Raw genomic sequence first — 27,568 nt, 5'->3', positions numbered from 1 at the left:
CATTTATAGTATTGCAGCATTCTAAGAAAATCATTGTTACGAATAAAATATTCGTTTCTACGAACGATGCAACATAAATTGAAATACGTCACCAAGAGATTAATAAATCAAAACTTCCAAGTGTCTACTCTCAAAAATAAATTTCGACGTATTTCGAGAAAGAAGAATCATCGCAATGTCAGAAAACACAGCTTGTTTAAAATGTTAATCACGACTTCATGGTTCTTTCAATTAACTATCACATAGGTAGAGACAGAAAGGGGAGATAAGAAAGGAGACGTCCATAAATCGTCGAGCTCTGTGTGTTAACAAAACATGGGTTTTGCAAAATTCTGATTGACGCCATAGCACCTCGGATTACAGGAGAACGGGGTGTCCTCGACAACAGAACGTAACAAAGTTAAACAAGAACGCTATACTCGACCGACCCAGCGCTCGATCAAAAGTGAAATCTCTCTGGTATATACCTCATAGTGCTCCCTCGAGTTCGCGATTTTAGTTGGACTTCGTTAGCGTCGACAGACTAACGTTCGTCGATCGATCGACCAGCGCTCGATTTTTCTATCATAACACGCGTTTTCATCTCTTATTCTACTTTCTATATTATTAATATACAATGAATATTTTCTAATCGAGTATATTTTATACCATAATATCCAAAAAGTATCGTGCTATTCTATGATATTTCTTGCAATAATTGAAAAAAAGGGAAAATCAAATAATTGTCAGTGAAATTGAAATATTATCGCTTTAATTGCTTGCAAATTCAATCTCTGGAGGATCTTTAAATTTATTTCTTCGTAAACCATCGTTAGATTTCACACAATGCCTTTGTTGTGTTTCACTGGTGGAATCATGGAGTACTGAAGGAAGAAGATTTGTTCTTGTAAAGAGTTTCAGTTCATCTTTACGCCTGATAATTGGAATAAACGTGGATTAAGAGGAAGTGTGAATCTCGCTAAACCATCGGTAAGCATCCGAGTTTAAAATATCGTTCCAACGAGATAAGTGGTGATTTGCTCGTTTGTTGGAAATTTTTTCCTCGTTTCCGCGGATTTTTACACCATCGCTCTATAGACTTCGACCTGCTTTCAAACGCAGCGTCAACATCCCCGTGCTCGATCGACAACTCGAAGATCGTATGATGTAACTATTAAACAACGCTGTGTATTTGAGAGTAAAACTCACGTGATAAACTCTCCAGAACATTTCTCGCCAACGGCCACTGCGTCTGCATCTAAAAATGTTCTTTATCTTCTGTACTGGAAATATTGACTGTTGAAGATCGATCTAACGGTTTACTTCATCAATGCACGACAAGTATTCGATTCGTTGATGCATTTTTTATTGACAAGAGTTACGTTGTTTCGAAATATTTATGTATATTTATCTATGTAATTTTATTTATTTATATAAATAATTATATCTATACTTTATAATAAGTACTGATTATTCGTCAACAACGAAGAACTTCAGTTTACTTGTTATACTTTTCATCCTTGTTTAAGATAACTTTCATTCAACATTCACAAGAGCAATGATTTACGACGGTTATAAAATGTACTTGCATCATTGTATTTGTTGCTTCGGTTACGTGCTGATTAATTATTTCCATATTAAATTTCGTATCGTATGATTACAAAAATTTGACACCGCGAACATGAAGTGTAGAAGCTAAGAAGAAAACTATACCTGTGAAAAAGAATGTGTAAATTGGAAATATTTTGTGCAACGTAATGCACCAAACAAACCAAATATTTGATTTCACGTTGATCACATGGAGAAAACGCACTATAAACGCAGAATCGGGTCGCGAGGGTTAAAATCCTCGATGACGCAATTTCATCTCGTGAATCTCCAGCTTCGTTCCACGACAACAGAGATATCAATTTCACTTTCTAACTGGTCAGACACGCAGTTACATCGGCCCAATTAAGCATCTTAATCGAGATGAAGTATCATCACGGTCGTTATCCATGGAACGCGCGTTTATTTGACAGCTCTTGGCCCGATTACCGGCACGTGACTCAGTTCCAATGGAAAACACACGAGCCAAGCGTCGCGTTCACGTTTGTTACGTTAGTAAGCGATAGACAGCGCAGCCGAGTTATCATAGTGTGTCGATCTTTTGTCAGACCGCGTTTTCCTTTTCGATACAACACGTAGCGTTATTCAGCTGCTCGACACGCTTGCGTGCTCCTGAGAAGCCTCGAATCATACCGTGCAAGTGGTACACGTCTCACCACCACCATGACAGGTCGCTCTCTATGGGGTTTCCCCGGTCTATCCTATAAAAAAGCGTGGTTTCGTTTCGATCGAGATCGATTATTATCAGTGGAGTTCTTTTCTTTGATCAGCAACGGAGGATATTTAAAATTTTGAAACGTTGGGAATTCGAAAATTTGAATTTTTGAAAATCTGAATTTTTGAAAATTTGAATTTTCGAAAATTTGAATTTTTGAAAATTTGAATTTTTGAAAATTTGAATTTTTGAAAATTTGAATTTTTGGAAATTTGAATTTTTGAAAGTGTGAAAGTTTGCGTTCAAAAAAATTGTAAGATTTGAAAGAGAATTTGAAACTTTCGGAAATTACAAGTTTTAAATTTTGAACATTCGAAAATTCTTAATTTTAAATTTGTCTTTAAGACAAGAATGATCGAATGAAATGACTTCATAGTCGTCGGAAGAAAATTGAGGTCAAAATGTCGTAGGTTATGGTCAATCGAAGGATTTTATATTTCGATGATATCACTATCTATACTCACACGCGTAATATATAAAGATTGCAACACTCACAGTCTCATTGAGGCATTTATTTTTCAGCTAATTGATTCCAAAGTGTTTGATGGATCGTACATGATGGAATATATTGTTGCCATTCGAGTATTTCTTATTTATACCGCGATTTCACAATGAGATTCAATTGAACGACGTTTAATACGAACTTAGATTCGAGATGTTGAGTCAAACAAAATACGATGTGATCGTGATAAATTTATATTTTACAATTGAAATTTAAAATTCAAAATTAACCATTTCGATCTACCAATCTCCCATCTCGAAAGAACACTCATTTAATTATCCGCTCTAATTCACCGAAAGAACTTCGACTTTCAAATTATCACGTGCAACCTTTGTTCGAATTTTACAAAATTCTTTTCCACTTGGATAATTTCCACCTTCCAATATCATAAACTTGACATTTAAATTCTCGCGCGTCCATCGAAGAATTCCAATTGTTGGTAAACTCCTCCTTACGGCACTAATAAGCACGCGCTATACGAGACATTCCATTTAGAAAGTGGGAAAGGCCACGTGGTTAAATACCTATACTCTATAATTTCTTATTCGCATGCCTGAGATAAGTTTACGTAATTTTGCGTAAGCAATACCGATAAACTGTTAACGCATAAGTACTTGTACGTTTGTTGTCCCAGTACTTTAGTTACGTGTAATAATACACGTTATCCGAAACACGTATTCTGCATTTAACACGGTTCCTACGATATTATATGCCAACAAAAATTTCGCACACCGGTTTGAATGAAAGAAACGAAAAGGTCTCACGAGGCGCGAACTAATTCACAGACGATCTGAGCGACGAGATGACGGCACTCAGCCCTGAACTAACGGTGAGACGACCGGTCTATCAACAGGACGAGCTTGATCACTTGTTCAAATATGCGAAGCCGAACGAATCACGTAAGTATCGTACGCGGATTCCCAGCGAGCGAATCCAAGAATCATGGCGCCTCGCCAAGCCGCGATGCTTATTTACAATAAGGCGTCGCGTAATCGCCGCGCAATATACTGTGTTTCGTCTGATCAAAGGAATGAAAATTAACGACTCGTTATATAAACTTCGAATCGAAGAATCTAGCAAGGAATTTTTTTTCGCATTTCAATTGCAGTCGAACGTTTTCTTTCCTTATTGTGCAACATAATTAACCGATTTTCGTTATTACAGGTTTACGATAAATATTATCTACGATTACCTAGTAATGTTATCGTGATTATCATGTGGAGAATTTGATTGTAGATATTCATAGTTGCAACAGAAACTGAATATAACGTGTTATTTGTGTTTGCTATATATATATATATATTTGTTATTGTAACGATTATCGTTAGCAAGTAATATTTAGCTTTCACGCTTGTACTATTTTGGGACTAGATTTCTGTCGTAATAATAAATCTTTATACTAGCTTTCAAATCAATCTCTTTTCCTTCTAACGACACCCTGGAAACCTTAATTACTCCCCACTTGTTCCATGATTAATTGACGGGTTCGGAGAAATAAACGATACGAGGGACAAAATCATTAATTCAGGAAAACTAGGATTAAATCTTCAGACAAAAATCTCTATACTACTAGACATTCTACAATAATAAGAGTACAAAGATATGGCGCTCATGAATGATGGTCGATGTCACAGTTTTGAAGAACATCTCGATGAAATGCAGAAAGGTCAAGCCGATGACGATTCTGAAGAATACCATACCCCTTATCGGATGGTTTTCGGCTTACAATTGGAAGACCGATTTACTGGGCGACATCATTGCTGGAATCACCGTGGCAGTGATGCATATTCCTCAAGGTACGAACGTTTCCAAAGAGGCATTTTTATGATTAATACAAATAAGGATAATAAATTCACTTTGAGATATGAATGAACTGATGCCAGTTGTCGAGAGATGTCTGTTTATTTTGAAAATTTGAAGTCTTATGTTAAGAAAATTAGAAGTACAGTGTTTGGATCGTCTGTCCTGTCTCGCGTTTGAGTATCTTATTATCAGAGTTGAGTGTCAATGATATAAATCTAAAGAACGATATTAAAAATAGACGAATTTTGGTACACGTCCAGAGTGGAAAATTCTTTCATAATAATTTGGAGTTAGAGTCTATTTAGACGAAGAAGATCGACAGTCCTATTACTTTATTAAAAATAAATTATAAAAATTTATTTTTCCTATACACTTGATCTTTACCGATCCAAGGGGCCAAAATCATTTTTCCCATAATTAACGCAATTACTTTTCAGGAATGGCGTACGCAATATTGGGCAACGTTCCACCAATAGTTGGTATCTACATGGCATTCTTTCCTGTTCTTGTGTATCTCTTCCTTGGCACGTCAAGGCATAATTCAATGGGTAAACAGCAAACAAACATGATTCAGTAATTCCAAGACTCTCTTGATAATACTAACGATGATTCTAAGTATGTAACGTGTTACGAAATACGGAAGCTTCACGACTTCTTCTTCCCCTTTTTTCGTTAACCATCGATTAGTAGTCACTTGCCGAACTTTTACCATTTTGTACAAGAGTTACATGTACATACCTTTGATATTAATGTTTCCTCCGAATGTTTTCTCATATTCGTCCAGACGTTAATAAATTTAATCGCCGATTTCATAATTTCGTAATTTCAAGGAAACAGTTTTCCGTGATTCTAAAACTGAATAGTCCTCGTAATTCGATGAAGCTTCCTAGTATCCGCTTCCTTCTAACTTTCATTTCGACTTCACTTTCCAACCTTGCTCAGACAAAATCGCCACGCAATTTTCCATGGCACTTGACTGCTTTTTCTCGTTATAATACCATCCCGTGCGTTATTATTACGTATGTTTGTCAATATAGGTAACGAAAGTTCGACTATTCCAGTCAGTAATATCTCATTAAAATAGACATAAATAGACACAATAAAAAAGACACAAATAGACAAACTTCGTTTAAGTTATAATCAGTTTCAAAAGCTTCATTCCCAGAAGCTTTTCAAATATTTCACCATTAAGAAAAATACCTGTAAAATTATCAATGAAATTTTCGAAACACCTTCATGCTGACCGTAGACCATTATTTTTACATACAACTCATATAATACATTGACGACTACTAATGTCTAAAAATATACAACGATCGAGGTTAAAAATTCGCACAATTTAATAGTTAAAATAACCGGTCTGTTGATATCAAGGTACCTTCGCGCTGATTTGTATGATGACCGGAAAAGTGGTCACGACCTACAGCTCTCAAGGACAACTGCCGAAGAACGCGACAGCAGAAAACGAGCTATTATCCTCGACGAGTAATCGATATTCCCCCGTGGAAGTAGCCACCGCAGTCACTTTCGCCGTGGCCCTAATTCAGGTAATCTTTTACCGCCTCGTTACCGTTTTTCTTCAATCTACGAAGTATTTGGATCTACTGGAACGTTCTATCTATTTTCCTACATGTAGAATCTTCAAACGTAAAATTGTTAAAGGTAGCGAATTAACGAAGAACAATTCCTTTTTTAATATCGTGTATCATATAAATGGTATTACAGCTTTACAAATTTTCTAATTACTCCGTTAGAAGTGTTATTTTTAGAAAATACATGCAACTAGACCTGGAAAAACCCAAATATAACTTTTAATTTTCTAATTAATATTTTTATTTCTTAATCTTTCGATTCTTTCTTAATCTTTGATTTGTCTCATTGATCTGATAATCTTTCAGTTAGTAATGTATTTATTGCGATTGGGAGTGATTGCATCGCTTCTAGCAGATAGTCTCGTAAGCGGGTTCACCACATCCGCGGCGATTCACGTGTTCACGTCGCAAGTGAAGGATCTACTAGGACTGGAAAACCTACCTAAACGCGTAGGACCCTTCAAGTTGATACTTGTGAGTATGAGATTCTTAACGGTAGGCGTAATTTCCTCGTCTGTTCTCTGACAGTTTAAATTTTGGATAAAAAAGAATTTCTTTTTTGTATGACATTAAAACCTTTGGAGAACAGTCGAAGAAATCGATTATATTAGATAAGTAAGTATTACACGCGAAGGCCACAGGAGAAATCATTCGATTTTTACGAGAGAGCAGTCTGGAAATTCGAAACGTTCTAAAGCAATCTCGCGTTATTGCAATTTTATGATGAAAGAAAAAAGTAATTTTCAATTCGTTTAATGTGTTATAAATATTCGTGAACTAAAGCGAAAATCGGAAACCGAAGTGTTTGTTGAGCGAAATTTATAGGAGAAAATAGAAGGTTGTCGAACTAAATGTAATTGATACGAGTGGAGAGACCTTTAGTTAATTGATCGAACTGCTTGAACCATCGACAGGTGTCTTGTCTACTTACTTTCTCCCACAACGTAATATAGGAAGTTAGGCGAATAGTTAGGAGAAAGATACAAACAAAATAACCTGCTGAGCTTAAATTAGAAAATTCTAGTAACATGAGAAATGCAAAAATATTGAAGAAGAGAATGGAGAAACCTTTTTATACAAAATTAAAACTTTTAGAAAGCAATCGAAGAAATTAATTATACAGGAAAGCTTAGTACACGTATTTATTCGTCGTAGTAGCTATCATAGATCTTTAAAAATGTATATAACACTCTACGTACGACCGTGATGAATATAATTGACGTCCGACACGTGATAGTTTACCAATTATGTAGTTGCTGGCTAGTTAATCTTTTCGCTTCCATAATTAACGATGCTGTTTGTTCTTACATACGTATATTTCAGTATACCGTTGGAGGAAGAATTAATTAGCGTAACGAAATTTTTCCACGCGATAACAAAGTTTACCAGGCTATAGAATAATCAAACAACTTCTTTTATTTCTCATCGTCGTAATATTGCCAGTCGCATTATCAAGTGTTTTCTTTATATGAAACCGTATTTTAGCGAGACCTTGTAACAGTGAACCAGTTGAAAAATCTATGGTTTTTAACTGTGTGATTTTTAAGTGCAAAACAAGCACAAGGAACAATGAGGAATAATAAGAAAAATGTGACTTATACAAAGCAAAGTGTTGAACTTCTTTTTTCGTGTAATAAAATTCGGCTAAAAAAAGATTTCTTCTTCCGCGTAAAATAAAAATGTATATCTCGTCAGCTGTCTATACACGGAAACCATCGTTAAAAGATTTATGGACTATTCGATCCTTGAAATTCTCCTTCATATGAATTTACTTCTTTGTAAAGGATTAACGAGCCGTATCGGCAGACTTCAATTTCAGGTACGTGTAAACGAGAAAACCACTTATCATAGAATTTTATATCCTTCCTCTTCGGCAAACGTAACACGTGTCTTAAAAGAAACAATAACTTCCTCGAATGAATGAATATTTCATTCGTAATATTACTCACTTTTAGCCTTGATACTGTAATTGATTAATTTAACAACGAATGTTAGAATTATAGTATTATTTTCATTTCGTAAAAAAATATTCATCCGAAGAGCGAAGGATGTCCCAAAGTTTTGAACAGAAGCGTACATCAAATTAAACAAAACACAATGGTCGCGATAATCACATCAGAATGTCCAACACTTTACTTTGTTCTTTTCGTTTCCGGGTCTCTACTTCCTTCAAAGACACTCTGCAACGTTTCTAATAGTTTGTTCCTGATGTAATGAAAGAGGAAATAGCAGGAGAATCAAAAAGTACCGGTTGTTAATATCATCTCGTCTCGTTTCCTTTCATACCAAATACGTCGAATACCGCATGCAACACGGTCGATTTTCCACTTTGTCGTTTTCAACACGGACTATGCCGATTTCAAAGAACTCGGTCCTTGTTTCTATCCGGAGACAGGTGAACGCATGAAATGCCAAATGAAATTCCGACAGTGACTTTCTAACAATTTCAATTGCTCATTGAAAGAGAGAAACAAGTTCCGAGACATCCGGAATCCCACGATTCTATCTTGGAAAATGGAAGACTTCTTGTGGAAAATTGTTGGGAAAGAAAAAGTAGATTTCAAGGCTTTGTTAACACTTTAATTTTCCATGCACGCGTGTACCTTAAATTAAATTTTCATTGAGAAAGTATAAAAACAAAATCAGAAGTTGCCGTCAAAAAGCTATTTCAAATTCAAATGTCACCGAATGACAAATGAAACCGAAACTTTCTCAAAATTAAATAATCTTGCGCCACTTTGTAGGCAACCTAATTTGAATTTCTTCAAGTGGATTTTCTTTTTGGTCAAACTAAAGAAACCGCAGAAACGAAAAAGAAACTGGTTCCAATGACAAAAGACGTTCGCAATCTTCGTAACTTATTGATCAATTTACACCTGACAAAAGGATGTAAAACGTGTTGCGTTCGACGATTAGGCTATTGTTACAGCAATACAGTTGCAAATAATAGAAACGAAGGAAATAACGTGCGTTTAATGTAACAGTACTTTCACCGATTGTGTTTCACTTACATAAGGGGATTGAACTTTTGAGATACAACTTTATGGTGGATAATGACACTTACGTAAGATGATCGCGTTTGTTTGTTTTATTTAGAAGACATTGTAACGAGATTTTGGTCTTAGGAAACTCAGTCCCTAATTATGGTTGTTTAATGTCGTTTTAGAGTTACGTGGACTTCTTTAACAACTATCAGTCTGTCAATGGGATTGCCCTCCTGCTATCCTGTGTCATCATTTTGGTTCTCATTGCCAACAATGCGTTAAAGGTATTTTTCAAAGACGAATTAAAATATTATTTTAGCTAACAGCATAAAAACCTTAGAGATTATATCGAAATATTATAAATCTTAATAAAACTGAATTTCTTATACTTCATTTCAAGATTCTTCGGTATTTAAAAAATTTCAGTTTTAATATTTTCTGAAAAAAAAAAACAGAGCAAGGTAGCTGGAGTTACACTAAAAAATCGTATTTTATTTGCAGCCAAAGTTCGCGAAAATAAGTCCATTCCCAATCCCCATAGAAATGCTAGTGGTTGTGCTTGGGACTGTCCTCTCAGTGTACGTGAACCTTACAGAAGTTTATGGGATCGCGATAGTGGGTGACATCCCAATCGGGTAACCAAGTTTCTCGAAACTGTATTATTCACGATAGTTGTGTCGTGTTTCATTGAAACAAAGCAACATCTTTATGGTAACTTTCTCTTCCATTGCTTCCAGTTTGCCGTCTCCGACCTTGCCACCATTGTCTTTGGTACCGAGCATTTTATTAGATAGCTTCATCATTACTATGGTGTCCTATACTATATCCATGTCCATGGCGTTAATCTTCGCGCAGAAACTCGGTTACGAAGTGGACTCGAACCAGGAGCTAATGGCGCAGGTTTGAATGTATATTTAACTTGGAAATTTCGAATGAAATTTGAATTTCTGATATATAACCCACGTCTGAATTATGATATAGAAATATTCGATTGTATGACCATTAAATTAGTCTTGGAATGCATTCAAGTACATCGCATGAAGCAACAGCGTGTGTAGTCACACGATTAAAATCTGATGCATTGTTATTGACATTTTAATTAACCGGGGAATCAATTAAATAATTCATGTCGTAGACTTGACCTGATTCGTCAAAGTCAATCTCTTTTATCTATCGAAGCTGACACCGCGACCGCTTTAGAATTAATATAGTGCGATAGCAATCAATGTCACGCTGTATGAAAGACAATGCAACTCATTTACATAAGAACCTAATTATCGTCATCCTCAATGATTTCTAGGGTGTCGGAAATCTAGTTGGATCCTTCTTCTCTTGCATGCCATTCACAGCTTCGCTCTCTAGATCCCTGATCCAGCAAACTGTCGGCGGACGAACTCAATTAGCTAGTCTAATATCCTGTGGAATTCTAATTAGCGTTTTACTGTGGATCGGTCCCTTCTTCGAGCCTCTGCCACGGGTAATTCACAAATATTTGAATCATTCTTAATTATATAAAATACAAAAATCTAATAAAAATCTGTACAATTTCGAAAATCGACAAATTCAATCGATTATACGTGTAAGTTTCAAGTAGCTAATAAAACATTATATTTCCATATAGTGTGTTCTAGCCAGCATCATCGTGGTGGCTCTAAAGGGGATGCTAATGAAAGTGACAGAATTTAAGAAATTCTGGAAATTGGACAAAACGGATGGGGTTATCTGGGCGGTGACATTCATATCAGTAATTCTGACGGACGTGGAATATGGTCTTCTAATTGGAATCGTGTTCTGCATCGGCAAATTAATCCTCTTTTCTATCCGTCCTTACACCTGTTCACTCGCTCTAGTACCTGGTACTGAGCTTTATCTGGATACCAAGAGATATAAAAGCGTATGGAATAATGATAGTCTCTCTTTTCTTTTCTTTTCTCTTTTCTCTATTTTTTTTTTTTTTTTTTTTTTTTTTTTTTTTTTTTTTTTTTTTTTTTTTTTTTATACATTCTTCTTATCGAGTTACGTTAAAATGGGAATCTATTTCGATTAAAGCGGATTTTCTTTTTCGTGTCGTGTATTTCTCGAGGCGGTACAGGCTGAAACGAGTTTGAGATAGATCTAACACGGAAGTCGTATTTTCAGACGGTAGAGCTGCCGGGTATAAGAATATTTCACTATTCAGGCAGCTTGAACTTCGCCTGTCGGCAACACTTCCGTGACGAGGTATATAAAATTGCTGGCCAGACGCCGAGAAAGAAACCTAATGGAGGCTTCAAACACGACGAGTTGAAGGAAGTTAGGAAGGTAAGAGATGCGATATAGAATATCTTCCAGTATTTTACAATAGTATCCAGTATAATATAATCCTGTTAGTAAAATTATTATTTAAATCGACAAGAAGGAATATCAACGTTAACTATATCCTCGTTACACCAGCCCTAAGAAACCATAAAACTGCCGACCCACTTTCGTAGAAAATTAATTTCCTTGTCATTGTGCACAGCTGAGAACCCTAATACTGGACCTGAGCGCGGTGAGTCACATGGACCTGGCGGGCACAACGACCCTGAGAAACCTGATCAACGAGTACTGTGAAATCGATATATCGGTGTACATCGCCGGGTGTTCCGGTGAGTAGAATCGCGTCGCGGAACCGCATGATCAAACCGGAAGCAATGTTAGACCCGATCGATACGCAACGATTTGAACACATTGTAGGACCTGTATACGAGATGATGAGAAAGTGCAACCTGTTGGAATACAAAGGTGGCCTGTTCGCCGCGTTCCCCACCGTGGCAGATGCCGTGCATTTTGCAAGGTCTAACACCGAGCCAGCATGGAGTTCGCCGATATAGGACGACGCAACTGTCGCCAGGCTCTGATTGCCTGAATACTAATCGCGACTACATACGGCAAAGTTCATTCATGATTCCCAGGGAAAAATTTCTCAATCAACGTGATCGACTGACAATTTAACTGCCATGTTATTTCTAGGCGCGTGCATTTGACTGTTTGATGAGAGGAATATTGGAAATGAGAAGTTGTGAGATGTTGAGGGATTGTAGATATAACTTTAAAGAAGAGATGATTATGATAGGATTGAATTGTGTATATAGATAGTGTTTGTTAATGAAGAATATGTCGAAATCAGTTCGAACAAATTGCTCAAGAAGGAATATTGTGAAGGTTGAATGTGTTCATCTTGCTTGATTCATTATAAATCGTATAAACAATTCTGTACCACTATATTTTTAAAAGATATTAAAAGCATACTACCTCGATGTAGTAAATAAAACTTAGAATTGAGTGTGAAAATTGAATGATATTTATACGTATAGTATTCTTGTAATAACAAGTAATGTTTTGTGTATTATAAAATTATGAAACGAATAATATTTATAGATACACTTCCAGAATACCTATTTATGATATTTCTCTAAATATTTAGTATGTTTAGTATAAATATATAGCCTGAAACTACTTAAAATCATCATAATTCGCGCCACAGCAGAGCGCACGTGAGAAAGCACGTCTCAGCGCATGCGTAAATAATATCGCGTAATCCACGTCTAAATGAAAGCTTGTTTATGTGAATTGACCGGCAAGTCACTGTCACTTTTCTAAAATGAGTGCATGGATACAATATATCAAATCTATTTCGACGCACATAGTAAGTTTACAAATTAACCTCACAAAAGTAATGTTATGACATTTTAGAAGTGCATAACATTTGTGTTAGGTTATGTTATTTTACTACAACAGGTGTTTATATATATTTACACAAATTCGTACGTTTCCTGATTAAACAATTTTCTTTTCAGGACTATGATGGTCAAGCGCGAGCAGAAAAATTATCAAGAGTCATCATAACACTGTTCGGGGTTGGATATTATACATCAAATATTGATGTTCAATTCAACTTTATAAGGTTACTTACATATGCCTTATTTATGTTTACAGGTGGTTGGACTAATTTGGGGATATGTTATTCAGCAATTTTCACAAACAATGTACATATTAGGAGCGGGATTTGTACTGGCAGTTTTAATTACAGTTCCACCGTGGCCTATGTACCGTCGTAAACCTTTAGACTGGCAGAAACCACAATCTGAAGTTACAATTAAGCAAAAAAAGAAGAAATAATTTACTGTCATTTTTAACTATATTTTGTTACAAAGTGTTACATGATAATACTTGTTGGTTCAAGGCAAAAATACATGTTTCGAACATCACTTTCCATTGTAAAACCTGTACTTATTAATTTATGAGAAAGACTAATAAGAAAAAGTACTATATAGCGAATGTATCATGATTATATTAATATCCTAAAAGATTCTTAATTCAAATAAAAGAATGTTACAAGATTGTCAAATATTCGATGTTTAAATCGACTCGATCTTTGATTCTCGAAGGCGAGAACGTTTAAAATAAAACGGCGTGTATTTATATTGCGGAAAGAAACATGACCAACATTTCGTAATTCCAACCTGTCGATTTTCTCGTTCGATTGCGATAGTCTCGTAACACAGTGACGCCCTTGAGACATTTTACTTCAATCTCGTTTCGAATTCCGCGCGAGCAGAAACGCGGTTAGACTTATACATGCCGCGTGACTCGGTTTCTCCTTTAAAACTGTTACAACAATGCCGGCTAACTGTTGCATACTATTACACGACTAGAAATGCGTTTCCTAACCAATACCGTTGACACATAGAGTATTGTCGACACTACGGAAAAGTTGACTAACTCTCATTATTATATTCCATTTAACTGATCAACGATACGATCTCTAGCACGAATTATGATAATTTCAATTGCAACCTCTTTCTATCCTAACGATACGCAAATTCGATAGAGGGGATGGAAAGCAATGTGAAGGAATCTAAAGATGCAAAGTCTTGAATTCATTTTTTATAAGCGTTAATATAACTTAAGAATGAATATAAGTATATGTGTATGTACACAATCGTTATACTCCAAACGCAATATATCAGATATCATTGAATTTCAATGGAGAAATTCTCACTTGGAAGCATTAGAAAGTACAATGCACGTAACGTTTGTGCACGTTATATCCGTAAAGTGATAAACCAAAGAAATTGCACAACAATTAAGAAAGTTATAATGTTATAGATACTGATTTATATCAATGATTACAGTAATATCTTACTAATTCAAAGTGAAATTAATGTATCGAACGCTGTTTTCACGCGAAAATAAATTATTTAACGGCCATTATTTTGCAATTTTAAAGTTCGTTGATTAAACTAAAATTTTGACTCACACGAAGAAGGCTATGATTACGAAGTCTTATCTTCATTGATGTTTCTTTTATTTCCATGCTTAAAACACAGGTTATTTCAGCAATGATACACAAATTTACGAACTTGAACATAGATACTTATAAATACAACTTATGTACGTAGATATTACATTAAATTTTGTTCATTGTACTTTCTACAAATTCGTTAAAGTTGGCGCTGCTAAGAAACTACCACTACAGTTTTCACACGAATAATAACAATTGCCAACGTGTTAGTCAAAATCTATGACTATACTATAGTTTGATTGCGTGGAAGTACTAGCTTTATATTTGTTTAAAATGAGTTCTTGGGTGCAATATATTAAATCCGTCCCAACGCATATAGTAAGTTAATTTATTAATATATGTAACTGTCTTTAGTTTTTGTTTTCTTCTTGGTTAGGTTATGTGTCACCATATGTCAAAATTCAGTCAGGTAATTCCTCTATATTTCTTTGAATAAAATTCTTTTTCAGGACTATGATGGTCAAGCTCGGGCAGAAAAATTATCAAGGCTCATCATAACACTTTTTGGAGTAAAGTATTGTATTTAAAAATATTGCACTGTACAAAATATGCTCAAGATTACAAATCGTTTTTTTACAGATAGTTGGATTAATATGGGGATATGTTATTCAACAATTTTCACAAACAATTTATATCCTTGGTGCAGGATTGGCGATGGCTGCTCTAATTACAGTTCCTCCGTGGCCCATGTATCGTCGCAAACCTTTAGATTGGCAGAAGCCACAGTCTGGAGTTACCACCAAGTTAAAAAAAAAGAAATAGTCTATCCTAATTGTACTTAATAAAATGTTATTCTTGTAAAAAATGCCAGTACTTGGTAAGGATTTACAGCATAAAAATACTTTGTATATCATTTTATAACTAAGCAATGTATTTATGACTGTGAAAGCAATGGATGAAAGTAATGGATGTGACAAATGCAGATTGAATCAATATTTTTTACTTGATCAGCAATGTAGATATATATAGACTAATGTATATAATTCAAATTATATCGTACTATGTAAAGATAGTGCTCGTACCATCAGATTGCATTTACCTTTGTATCTATATATCAAAATAAGAATAAAACTCATTGTTTAATAAACTCATTGCCAGAATCGTTTATATGAAAATTTAATAATGCCACATGTTGTTTTATGGCATAACAAAATATCGTTAGCAATAGCTTATCTTTAGAAAGTAACGTTTTTTGCGAAACATGAAGATCTATGTCCTCGCTGGGCTGTACTGTATAAAATATCGGACTCAGGATTTCCTTTTCGCCATGATTATATAATATGCAATAATCAAAAGGAAGAAATCTCGTAACAAAGTTGATTCAGTACAAAGTGCTTGATACAGACTGTTGATCGATCGATGTCGTCTTAATTTCGATTTCAATAAATCGAACGAACAATTAACCAGCCGTTTATGATTATATCGCATACCACGAGTCACACGTTGGATTTGTTCCAACGTTTGACTTTCATCGGACACGTTTCTCATTTTCTCTCGTCACACATTAACCGAAGCATATTTCCCTCAAAATCGGACTGGCGACGTGACTTTCACGAGACAGAAGAGGTAGAAGCGTTTTGGATACGGTGGGGATGATTGCAAGCAGATTCTTACGTAAGCGGACAACGATCACAGCCACATCGAAAATACAAAATGTGCCGTAACGCCCGGTACTGTTTTCTTTCTCCTCGTCTTTTTTTTGTTTATGCTCTAATCCTGTCCCTTTCGTCATCGTCGTACGACGCGTCTCGTCGTTATGTATTGTCCATCGCTACGAAACTGGAATACAATGTTATGCAACGAAAAGGATTTCGTTGCAAGCCTTCTGCAAATGTACCTTCTTTTTATTGAAACGTGCACTAGCCCAAAACGAGAAAATAAAGAATTATATCTTGAGCAATGATGCTAAGAAGCAAAATCCTTTCGCAACATGTTTCACTGATAATCCACGATGTTGCAATCGCAATTTTTATTAATCTTTAAATACAGATCACTCGTTTTTTAGAGGAATTTGAATTTATTAATTTAAATTCATTGCTATAAAATAATGCAGAATTTTAGAAACTCTAACATCATTTGATCTCCTCTACTATTAGCTAAACCTTTTCTTTTAACATGCGTCTTTCCTTTTTGTCAAAATTATGCCATAATAGACCAACCAACTTAATTTATTCCAGATCATTTTATAATATATGCTCGTTTTGCAATACACATTTGGGAGGATTCTTGCGTAATCTCGAATACTCCGAACCTTCTCAAAATCATCACGATCTTCGATCCTTTTCTCGCTTTCGCAGCTCGTAAGATACGGTTCGTATTCCAGGTGGAGGATTACGAAACGCTTTCTCCCTGTATGATGAATATTTTAAGTATGCGAGCTGCACCACTTCCTACAACACTGGCTGGATCGACGCAGTGCACACACGAAAAAAAAAAATAAAAAAAAGGATGCAACAGGCATTACATTGACGCGGATCGAGGTTACCTTGCTCTTAACACTGATTCCTTTCGCAAAAGAACTGAGGCCACCTTGACTAGAAAGCGAGTCGATTACTTGGACGTATTTCACCGGAAATGCCGAATCTGAAATTAAGGAATTGCATCTTCTCCTCCCGTTTTCTTTTCATCTTTTTTTGTATCTTTTTTGCATGTAGCGGAGGCAAGAGTTTTCACGTAACTGAGCTAATTGGTGGCAACTAAATGAATTTTTCGGAGATTTAACGTGGTTCAATTCTCACAACATTTAGATACTAATGTGCAATTATTAGGTACACCCTCGCTTAAAACTCTTCGGATAATCATTACATATTTGCTTAAAAACTGGTATACGTTAGGTAATCGTTAAAACATACGAAGAAAGAGAATTTATTTTGAAATTTTAAATACAACAAAGGAGCCAGATAATATATTAACAAATTTACTAGAAAAATGCATGTAATTTAAAGTTCGCAATCTACTTCAGAGGTTTTATTGAGAATAAAAAAAATAGTGTTCTATGATTTTTGAACGGGAGTGCGTAATAAATGATAGTTGCCAAAATCGTGATTTTCCACGTGGTTGACCGAGTTAATAGATCGTTTATCGAATGCTTTGATCAAACTGATTATGTATTTTCTAACGTGCAATTAGCAGATGTATTTGTCGTAACTTTAATGCAAATTACATACTTGAGTTTCATATACATTGTATAAATAGTGTCAGTGGCACGTCTGTCAAATAAGACTTAATCAAACAGTAAAGAAATTGGGATCGATAAAGGTAGAATGTTGCAACTACGTGCAGGAAGTTGAATATTGCATCTAATTTTTATCCACGCCATTTACACTCAATTAACGCAGAGAAAAGGAAAAGAAAATTCGTGACTCTGATCGTTTTGCGCTAAAGGAATTCATAGAAGAGTAAAAATGTTTCGTGAAAAATGACATTAAAGGATTTTCTAATGTGCACTATCGTCATTAAATATTGAACGAAGAATGGGAAGAGATAAACTGGATTATCAGCTGGAAGAGAGAAGTTTTGCAACTTTACAGCGATAGGAACGAAATAAAGTTCACGATTAGACACCAAGTGTTATTTGCCGAGGAAAAGGGGGACAGATTGATGACAATGTCCGCTATTAGACGTCTCCTATAATATAATTTTCCTGATCCACTTCCAACGAGTTCCGCTCGACTGGCATTGAGCTTGATTCGCGATACTACAATTAATAAGCAATAAACTAGTATATGATGTCTCTTACGTACATTAAGGCTGGTATGATTATATCATCGACCATGCTGAACCACAGAAAAATTTTCTGTTATGTCAATTACACCACTTTTGGGCTTGTTACGATGTTTCGACACTGTTTTAGTTATGCGTAGACGAATTTCTCTTTCTTGCCAAAACTACGAGAATATATTGTATCAATGGATAGACAAATTGGTGTATCTTAATAGAAAGTGCCGTTACTTAATGATGAGAAGTCAGTATTTAGCTTGTAGAATAAGTCAGAAGTATTTAGCTTGTAGAATAGAAAGCATCAGTTTGTCATATGTTGATTATTTATTTGTTTATGCCTAATACAGACACAACAGAAGACATAAAATTTTGTAAACGTTTTGGGTGAAATCGATCACGTAATGCAAAAATTCCGCCACCGCCTTCAGCCAGTTACGCAGTAACGAATGATATATCTTTGACATAATTTTTCCCATTTTAAAGCACAATTTACAGCCAACGTTTATGTAACACATACATATCTTCAACATTAAGAATTTTTTTTGCGAATCATTCGGTCGAAAACATTTACGAATCCCATATTTCTACCTCCCGTACTCTTTTATAATCGCCTCATTAGAATAATTTTCTAATTCGTATTATAACACCGCAATTTATACCTAAATTCGTGTAACATCAATTCGTTTCTTTGCTTAGAAACGATTAATTTTCAGTGGTGTCAGAAACATCTGCTTTGTCTTCCAAAATACGAAGCAGCTTCTCCTTTCTGTCATTTCTGACAATAAAATTCACAAATGTTCGCACTATCACCAAGTTTCAACAAATATAACGAGACACTTAAAATTCCATCCACTTTTCATTTCCAATGGCCATCGAACTTTCCTTTAGGAAATTCAACTATCGCACATATGCTCACAGGAAATTCGTGAAAATTTGACAGAATTTACTTTCCGCCACCATCTGATTCAACACGTTTCATCCATAATTCAGAAAACGCGGGAAACGCGCACTCCCGCTATTTCTACGATCGTCTACGTAACGGTGAAATGACTAACTGATTGACTCTTCGAATGAATTAATATCGTAATTAAAGACAGGTTTTTGCCATTTCTCGGTCCTAAGTAAATTATATCGAACGAAGCTGGACACGTAGCGTACGCAGTGTGTTGTTACGCAGGCTTGGAGAACGCTTGGAACGGACGTAACCAGAGAGTCGGCCGCTTCCTATCTTTTACGTAACCGTAAAGTCGAGCGACTTTGGCTCTCCCACCCTGTGGCTTTTCACCGGGTGGTTTTGGCCACCTCGGTTGGTCCTTTATAAGCACACATCCCCGGCCGTTCAAAGCCAGAAACGTATCGACATCGGTAAAACATTGGTCTCACGTGTGATCGACGTATAATCGAGCTTCAGTTCGTCTCATTCGATTTTTCCTCTTTCTATCGTTTCTTTCTTTTTCTGCGACCGTGTCGTTTCGTGGGCTCGTCACGTCGAGCAAGAAAATTGTAGTCATTTAAAAAAGAAGAACAGACAGCCGAACAGAATGCGCTCCCAGACCATCGTTGTGAGTAGAACCTTCGGCCAAGCTTCGTGTGAAGGGTGAACTACCCTTGTGGATCGACGAATACAGTGATTTCGAACGATGTGCTATAAACTTGTAGAATTATACGAAAATTCTTTGTGAACGTTTTACGAATTGATTCTCGTATCAATTACTTTGAGGATTATTTTTCTGGTAATTTTGTTTATGGCTTCGTTTGGAATCCGTAGGAAATTTTGCGCAGACCAAGGTTTCTGATCATATACGTAAATTAGATTAGCTTCATTCTTAGTTTCTGCTTCTTTGTATATTTGTTTTGTCTTCTTACCGATTATTGTAATATCGGTCAGATAATTTTATAATGGTAATAGGTAAATTCATTTCGATAAACGTTTAATTAAAATTAGAACTGCAAACACTTTCACCCTGTCGAGACATGATTGCACAAAGCATGTAGGATGAGTAGTGAAACTTCGAAAAAAAAGAGCAAAAAAAGTAACGTCGCGCATATAAATGACACGATACGCCGTGTCACGGTGCACTTTTCGCCTTATGGGCAAATCACAAATTCACATTCGTGTTGCAGCTAATCGTGTTCGGAATACTAGCCGTGGCCTTGTCTTCGCCAGTACCAGGCTATCATGGGTAAGTTGTCAAAATGTTTGAACGTTTCGTATGACTATTTCACCTGGTATTATCTTCAAAAATAAAAATACAAATTTTTAAACACAAAATTAAGATGCATTATTTTGTTTCTTCTCTTAAGTTGTTTTCTTAACTAACGAAGTATTATCATCTAGAATTTACATATTTTATTATTGTATTTGTATTAGAATCTATAGTTAGTATATTAAAAAAGAAGACAGTCAACTCGTTCGGAAGAAAATTAAACGTATGATTTCAGTTCTCACCAGCACGTCCGTATCCATGTGCCTTATCACGTGCATACGGTTCATCATCATCATGTGAAGAAGATACCAGTGCATCACGTAGAGAAGGTGCCCGTCCCTGTTCCAATTCCTATCCATCACGTGCAAAAGGTGCCCGTTCCAGTGCCAGTCCATCACGTCGAAAAGGTGCACGTACCTGTTCCGATCGTCGAAAAGGTGCCTGTACCCATCCCTGTTCACGAAGAAAAGAAGTGGTGGTAATGGGAGCGCTTCGCTCTTCGGCTTGTTATTATTTAGGTAATTAAAACAAAGAATTTCTCGCTTGCGTCAACGACATTGAAACAATCAAAATTTTGGCTAGAACGTAATTAACGATTGACAGACATTTAATTATTTTCATAGCGGAGGGTAAAGAATTTTATTCTCATATTATGGAAATCAGACATATTTTGATTATTTAAAGGAAAATTGAAACGAGGACAAGTGCATAAAAAGTTTCAGTGAAAAACTTGACAGAAAAACACGATTGAATCGAAAACAACCAAAAGCACGTAGAATCGAGGGAAAAATTACGAGAGTAAAGATTTCTTGTCACTTTGTTGCAGATTCTAAAATAAGGGCGTTCGGATTGCTAATAGAATTTCACTCCAATTTTATTCTTGCTCAACCAAATCGTTCCCGGAAGTACGCAGAAGCTACAAGAAGGGAATAGTACAAAATGTAACTCGAATTGCCTGCATCATTAGTCGTTTAAGTCTGTAATATAGAACTAATATCACTTGGTATGCACATGTGTGTACTTAGGTTAACATTATTTGTACATACTATATCATGTTACTTTATTTTTTATACAATACACGTGTTTGTCAAATATCAAATGTACATTTTTTCAAACACCTAAGATCTTGTGTTTTATGTTACAATTAACATTATTCGATAACTTTTATTAACAGTATTTTATTAACACAACATAAGTTCACAACAATGGTTAACGATTATAATACAATAACAATGCAACAACGTTAACGTTAAGAAGTCTTAGAAAGATATCGTACAAACTCTATAAAACTAGAGAAACTGCACGAGTTTCACCACTCTTCTACGTGATCGTGACCACCATCATCTTCTTCGTGTTTTATGTGAATCTTTTTCACATGCGTATGATGGTGTTTGTGAATCAATTCTGGCACGTGAATGACGAAATGCGTGCTGCGGAGAACGAAACGTTATCGAATATAATGGTCCAGTGTAAAATGCAAGCGATAATTAATCGATTGGTAAATAATTACTGTTCGTGATGACCGCCAGGGGAAGGCATCGAAGCTACGAGGACGATTGAAACGACGAGAACAAGAAGGAAGGCCTGAAAAATAAATATAATTAAATACAATAACATATCAAAATACTTGAGAAGGGAAGAAACTTCGTAGAAATGATATAAATAACGCGACTTTAAATGAAAGGTTAATACTACGCGAAATATTTCATGACTCCGTAGAAGAGTAAATTAATTACGTTAGATTAAGACCCCGGTGAAAGTATCTAATGTACGATCAGATCGCGTCGTTAAATGGTGAAATTATCGTGTCGTTGAGGCACGCCTCTTATTGTTCCTTTTATCGTTAAAGCCATTCTTTCTAACGACTTGCTGCTTCCATAGAAAACAAGTTGACGTGCAATTGACCATACGCATGTGCGCGTTTAACTCAAGTATGAATTTAAAAGATACCATGAACATTACTATGAATAAATATTTCAGAACTATTTCACGGCTACGTGTATGTGTGTATAGTATGTTTTCGAAGAAATGTACGGTTTTCTTCTTCTCTCTTTTATAAATTTTGTCTGTGAAGAAGTTAAGCAAAAGTCACGAGAATGTTCATTCGAAACATTCAACAAATATCCAATCGTCCTATTAAATAATTTTTTAAACTAAGAGAACACGACACCGCGTTTCGAAGGTCAGCTAATTTTTGGAATTCACTCGGCGTTATTTTTGACAGACGCGTAATTTTTTGTCGAAGTAAATCAAGGTCACCGAAGAGGATCGAGGTGATTAACACCCACTTGCGCTCGGAGTTTCGCCATTTTCTGCCTCGAGTCTGATTGCTCCAACGTTGAACTCCGAGTGTATTCCAAGACTGTTGCTCTTCGGGTACTAAAAGCTGGAATCCTGGCAAGCCTTATAAACGGAAGCATAATCAGTGAACGGTACAGGAACGAGCAAAATAGTTCCTGCGTGCACCCCACCCAACCCTCTACTCGCTCTCACTTGAGATTATATGAAATTTCACGTGCCCCTTCTATCATTGTCGTAGACACCTACTTGTCTCTCGTGTGAAAGATATCGCCCCAGTAGTGTGAGTGTAGTAGTAAATCATTGATTTAAGAATAGAAAAAGACAAATGTAATCGAGATGTATTTATTTACTACGGAAGAAAGAAATTTCGCGAATAATTCGAGATACAAATCGTTTAAGAAGAGATTGGAGTATTCCTCTTGTCTAATAATCTTGTCTAATAATCTGCTTGTTAAGGAGAAAGCAAACATTGTAAACAATTATAAATACAAATGATTTAAAAAGAGATCAGAGTGTACTTTATCTAATAATTTTCTTTTAAAAGAAGAGACATTTTAAATTGAAAGGAGACATATTCGTCTCTCATAGGCAATGTACCGATACAAACTTGAGAAATATAAAAATTATTGAATCGCGAACGACTTTACGTAATCGTATTTGCGAAACAGACCTTTTACAATGTTTTCTATTACCATAACTTCTATTGTAATCAATTGCGTTGCTTGCTCTAACAATTTAGCGAGCAACGACTTTTCAAATGCTTTACTATCGACATTACGCTAATTTACGAGCTTACAGACGTCAGTTTCACCAGGAAACATTGCGCGTAATCGAATATCCCGAATCCCATTATTATTTCTTCTTCAATGGCCCATTTACGTTCATTGATACGTATTTAAACAGCCGACTGAATTAATAGAAAGTTGTAATCGATCTCGTTCGCCTATACTGTTTCGCTATTATGATTTCCAGGGAAGAAAGAAACGAAAGAGAAGGAACGGTGAAATGGCCCTTCGAAAGTGTTCGATCTTTCTGGAACTCGCGTTCACTTTCTCTGTCTTCTGTTACCGCTATCAGAGTAACATTACATTGTCGTAACGTGTCATTTACCGTTGTAATCTTCATCATAAACACATAAACGATGCGTTTTGGTGATTCCAGCAAAGTATCTGTTGGAAATCTTATCGATTCTCTAAACAGTGTAATATCGTTCGATGTCTGGAGAAATTTCGAAAAGCGTTTAGCGTGATCTGGATCTGCATGTATCGATCGCTTTACGCCAATGGTACGAAGAAAGTAAACGGGGAATTATTCTTTTTTCTTTCTCAATCGAATCCCTCCTCCGCTAAATCAGCTGCGCGTCGTACTTCATTTTGTTTTTTCTTGCATGTCTCGACAAATGGGCGACTTCTCACAGTAATGGTACGATCTTGATATTTCTACTACGTGAAAGAGGAATTCCGATGGAGAATTGGATAAACCTAATTGTATGTTGCGTTCTGTGTTATTCGTTCTTTTTAGACAATGATATCGATAATTGTTCATCTTCTGTATTTATAAAGTATAACGATGTTTCATTTTTTTGTATTCAAATTTTATGAACCGATTTCGCCCGCGAACGTCAAAACGAATGTGCGTGTTTAAGATTGGAGAGTGTAAGTACTCACGCGTACGGTGTATCTCGTGTAAATTAGCGTAGAATTTTCTGTTATACCAAATGAAAATTTGAACGAATTAGCAACACGTCGTTTCTTTGGAAGTTCATAAGCATAGTTAATGGCTGTGTCGGAAAGTGAAGAATCTCGTATACGCACTTTTACAAGATCTCAGGCTAGAAAGTTTAATTTTCATTTCAGACAGAATAGATCCATTTCAGGCAATTGCTTTATCTATTCGCCGATTTTTTACGTTTGTCTACTTTCACAATTTTGTTATGCAAACGACCATCTTCTGAGAAACAGGAACATCCTGGTAACAATGAGTTCGTCCACTTCTGTTATTCGTAATTTCGAAAGTTCTGTGTATAAAAAAGAATATATAAACAATTGTTATATGTTGTATGCATGTTAAACAATTATTGTACAGGTTGGTTCCATTTAAAAGAATGATTTGATCGTTGTTTGCACATGCACCATTGCGCTTTAAAAAAGAAAAATTGATGCAACGGATGTAGTACTCCTTGAGCCATTCATCTTTCTTATTCGACGTTTTTCTGTAACTGCACTGGTAACGGAATTACAGTCTGAAACAATTGCATAGACCACACTGTTACAAGATTAATGTTACGTTTTGTGCGATATATTACCACATAGTCATAAAAGGAAAGAAAGTAACAATAAGGAAGTATTGACCGAATCTCAAAAGATTCAGACGTTCTAAACAATCCCTGTATTTTAATACCTTGTCTCGACGAATTGTTTATACGGCCATTGATCTCGAGGCGCTGTTGCAAAACGAGAAAGATTCTCGGCGCAGACTATCGTAGATCAAGGACAACATCCGTGTTACTTGCCATACGAACACCTAGAATCGTGCGAGTGAAATCGTCCTCCTCCGTGTACCGTAACATCTACTCTCTTTCACTTTTCGCTTACTTTCCATTTCGAACTAATCCTAGACGTTCTGAAGCAATTATCGTTCCAGAAAAGTTACTCCATTATGGCGAACAAGCTCGCAGCGATCGACAGACATCATTCGCCCGTTTCCCGAGATCAATATCCTTGATTAATCGCTTCCTACGATAACTAATGACCATGTTGGTTTGAAACCATGGGAATTTCCTGGCTGTTAAATGGATCTACGACCCTCTACGGTGATAAAATACATTTACTAGGTTTCAGTAGCATCTTTGGATCCATTTGAACACAAAGGAACTTTAGCGTTCAATTTGGGCATCCAGATTTCAATTGTTATCAAGAAAACTTTTTAAGAATTAACTTCACAGAGTGCTTGATAATAAAGAAGCGACGTTAATAAGTAAGTGTTAATTTTTTCAGAATTTTTGGAAGCCAGGAAGATTAACAAATTTTCGGATGGACAAAATTAGATCTGTAAACAAAAGTAGTGTACTAAAGAGGATTCGATATTGCTGAAAAAAGTAGGTTGATATTTATTTTTAATTATTTTCAATTATATGTAACTTATAATGCACTGATTTGCTTCAGCTGTAGGTATATCTCACGATTGAAGTTGAGCTTGTAACGAGTTTTAAAACACGAAATTGTGAAGAAGCGAGTTAGGTAAACTAGTGATTTAATAATCATGCGTATGGCAAGTGTAAGAAATATAAAACAGCAAATGTTTTCACTTTTCACTTATGGGATATAAAGAAAGACTCATGACTTACAAAATACAAATAAAACAATTTATTAAAGATAACAGTAAACGAATAGTATTTACACAACGTATAATATATACAAAACACAATAGCTGCGATGAGTAAAATAATCAGGTAAATGCGTCGCAGTTGCGAAGCGCACGCGAGTAGTCATTAAAGACTAACTAATTATAAAACGCAGTCATGCAGGATTTACACGAAACTGTACGAACGGTCGATCTTCTGGTGATCGAAACTAATGTCATGTAATCCATAATACACGAATAAAATATTCTTCCTCGTTCCTAAATTCTCAGTAAATTATTCTATCGTTAATCCAATTCATACACGATGTACCGACAGATCCGTTTAATCCACTTAAGATGCTAAATCGACATTGCAAACGTTATGACGATACTAATTCCGTTCGATCGAATTTCTAAACTTTCCATTTTCTCTGCTGCGTTTAACGGTAAACGCCAACTCGTTTAAAAACGAAAGTGGAAATGACAAATAGTTTCCTCGAAGTATCTCGAGGAGAATCAGGGGAAATCGAAACGATCGTTGTGAATTAGTGTCCTGCTATGTAGCAGTGAGTGTTGTCGATGAATCGCGATCGACAGTCACGTGACGTTAATGATCGCGTGATGAGAACGCGGCACGAGGAATAACGCGATCATCACGATGTCGGAAATCGGTCAAACCGACCGATCGGAAACACGACATTGACTCGTCGATCGCTATTACTTTTTCTTGTGATAGCCTGAGAAACCACCGCCATGGCCGCCACCACCATGACCGCCACCACTATGACCGCCACTTGAGTACGAATCGTAACCACCACCGGAACTGTATCCACCTCCGCCTCCACCGTGCCCACTGAAATAAAGATTTAATTATTAAGATATAACGTGGTTGCAAATGAAAATGTTAAGCGCGAAATTACGCTCAGGAAATATAAAGACGCTTTCAATATCAGGGTTAAGAGAAATATTAAGGAAAAGAACATCTTATTACCTGCTTCCGAAGCCGGAAGATATGCTGTTACTAATAGCATGGTGTTCGATTCCACCGAATCCACCTCCTCCGCCGCCACCACCGTGGCCACCACCGAATCCACTTCCTCCAAAACCTCCTCCGCCATGGTGAGCATCAAAACCTCCACCACCACCTCCATATCCACCGCCACCTCCATATCCACCGCCTCCTCCAAAACCTCCTCCGCCATGGTGTGCATCGAATCCACCACCGCCGCCACCATAGCCACCACCGCCTCCATAGCCTCCACCGCCACCATGGTGTTCGATGATCAATCCTCCGCCACCACCCCCACCACCGCCACCTCCATAACCTCCTCCACCATGGTGTTCATCGAAACCGCCACCACCGCCTCCGAATCCTCCACCACCGTGGTGTTCGATAATTGTCCCTCCACCACCGCCACCTCCAAATCCTCCGCCACCGTGGTGAGCATCGAAACCACCACCACCGCCTCCATAGCCTCCACCACCGTGG

The 27,568-nt window shown here is 36.3% G+C and overlaps 5 protein-coding genes across 11 annotated transcripts; 3 read left to right on the top strand and 2 right to left on the bottom strand.

The window, feature by feature from the left end:
- Positions 1–440: 440 nt before the first annotated feature.
- On the top strand, positions 441–12,479 carry LOC100749871 (solute carrier family 26 member 6-like). 7 transcript variants are annotated; one of them, XM_033319158.1, is made up of 15 exons: positions 489–969; positions 1,285–1,882; positions 3,590–3,703; positions 4,439–4,600; positions 5,045–5,155; positions 5,982–6,154; positions 6,506–6,673; positions 9,366–9,467; positions 9,685–9,818; positions 9,921–10,083; positions 10,484–10,660; positions 10,805–11,077; positions 11,323–11,484; positions 11,684–11,810; positions 11,899–12,479. In XM_033319158.1, exons 3-15 carry the CDS (start codon positions 3,607–3,609, stop codon positions 12,033–12,035), a joined length of 1,986 nt encoding a protein of 661 aa, XP_033175049.1. In that variant the 5' UTR covers positions 489–969; positions 1,285–1,882; positions 3,590–3,606; the 3' UTR covers positions 12,036–12,479. The 7 variants fall into 7 exon arrangements, 6 of the variants coding, with proteins under 6 accessions (XP_012237414.1, XP_033175049.1, XP_024221263.1 ...); XM_012381991.3 differs by lacking the exons at positions 489–969; positions 1,285–1,882 and adding an exon at positions 441–459; XM_024365495.2 differs by lacking the exon at positions 1,285–1,882.
- A 212-nt stretch (positions 12,480–12,691) lies between these two features.
- LOC100746089 (signal peptidase complex subunit 1) lies at positions 12,692–13,542 on the top strand. Its single transcript, XM_012381837.3, has 3 exons — positions 12,692–12,850; positions 13,002–13,061; positions 13,141–13,542. The coding sequence occupies exons 1-3, from the start codon at positions 12,806–12,808 to the stop codon at positions 13,321–13,323; spliced, it is 288 nt and encodes a 95-aa protein (XP_012237260.1). The 5' UTR covers positions 12,692–12,805; the 3' UTR covers positions 13,324–13,542.
- A 1,075-nt stretch (positions 13,543–14,617) lies between these two features.
- LOC100749751 (signal peptidase complex subunit 1) lies at positions 14,618–15,611 on the top strand. The gene is made up of 3 exons (XM_003487013.4): positions 14,618–14,827; positions 14,959–15,018; positions 15,089–15,611. Exons 1-3 carry the CDS (start codon positions 14,783–14,785, stop codon positions 15,269–15,271), a joined length of 288 nt encoding a protein of 95 aa, XP_003487061.1. The 5' UTR covers positions 14,618–14,782; the 3' UTR covers positions 15,272–15,611.
- Positions 15,612–21,745: 6,134 nt separating this feature from the next.
- LOC100749630 lies at positions 21,746–23,587 on the bottom strand. Its single transcript, XM_003487012.3, is given in 6 exon segments — positions 21,746–21,866; positions 21,947–22,020; positions 22,725–22,779; positions 22,817–22,918; positions 22,920–22,960; positions 23,534–23,587. Coding segments are annotated over 6 exon segments (447 nt in total).
- A 2,492-nt stretch (positions 23,588–26,079) lies between these two features.
- LOC105680341 lies at positions 26,080–27,487 on the bottom strand. Its single transcript, XM_024365501.2, has 2 exons — positions 27,071–27,487; positions 26,080–26,932 (listed from the first exon to the last, which is right to left on the bottom strand). The coding sequence occupies exons 1-2, from the start codon at positions 27,348–27,350 to the stop codon at positions 26,733–26,735; spliced, it is 480 nt and encodes a 159-aa protein (XP_024221269.1). The 5' UTR covers positions 27,351–27,487; the 3' UTR covers positions 26,080–26,732.
- Between the last annotated feature and the right edge of the window lie 81 nt (positions 27,488–27,568).

This window comes from Bombus impatiens, unplaced genomic scaffold, assembly GCF_000188095.3.
Source record: "Bombus impatiens unplaced genomic scaffold, BIMP_2.2 scf_0136, whole genome shotgun sequence".
NCBI classification, from domain to species: domain Eukaryota; kingdom Metazoa; phylum Arthropoda; class Insecta; order Hymenoptera; family Apidae; genus Bombus; species Bombus impatiens.
Note: the sequence above shows the minus strand (reverse complement) of the source record. Positions and strands in the feature narration are given on the sequence as shown.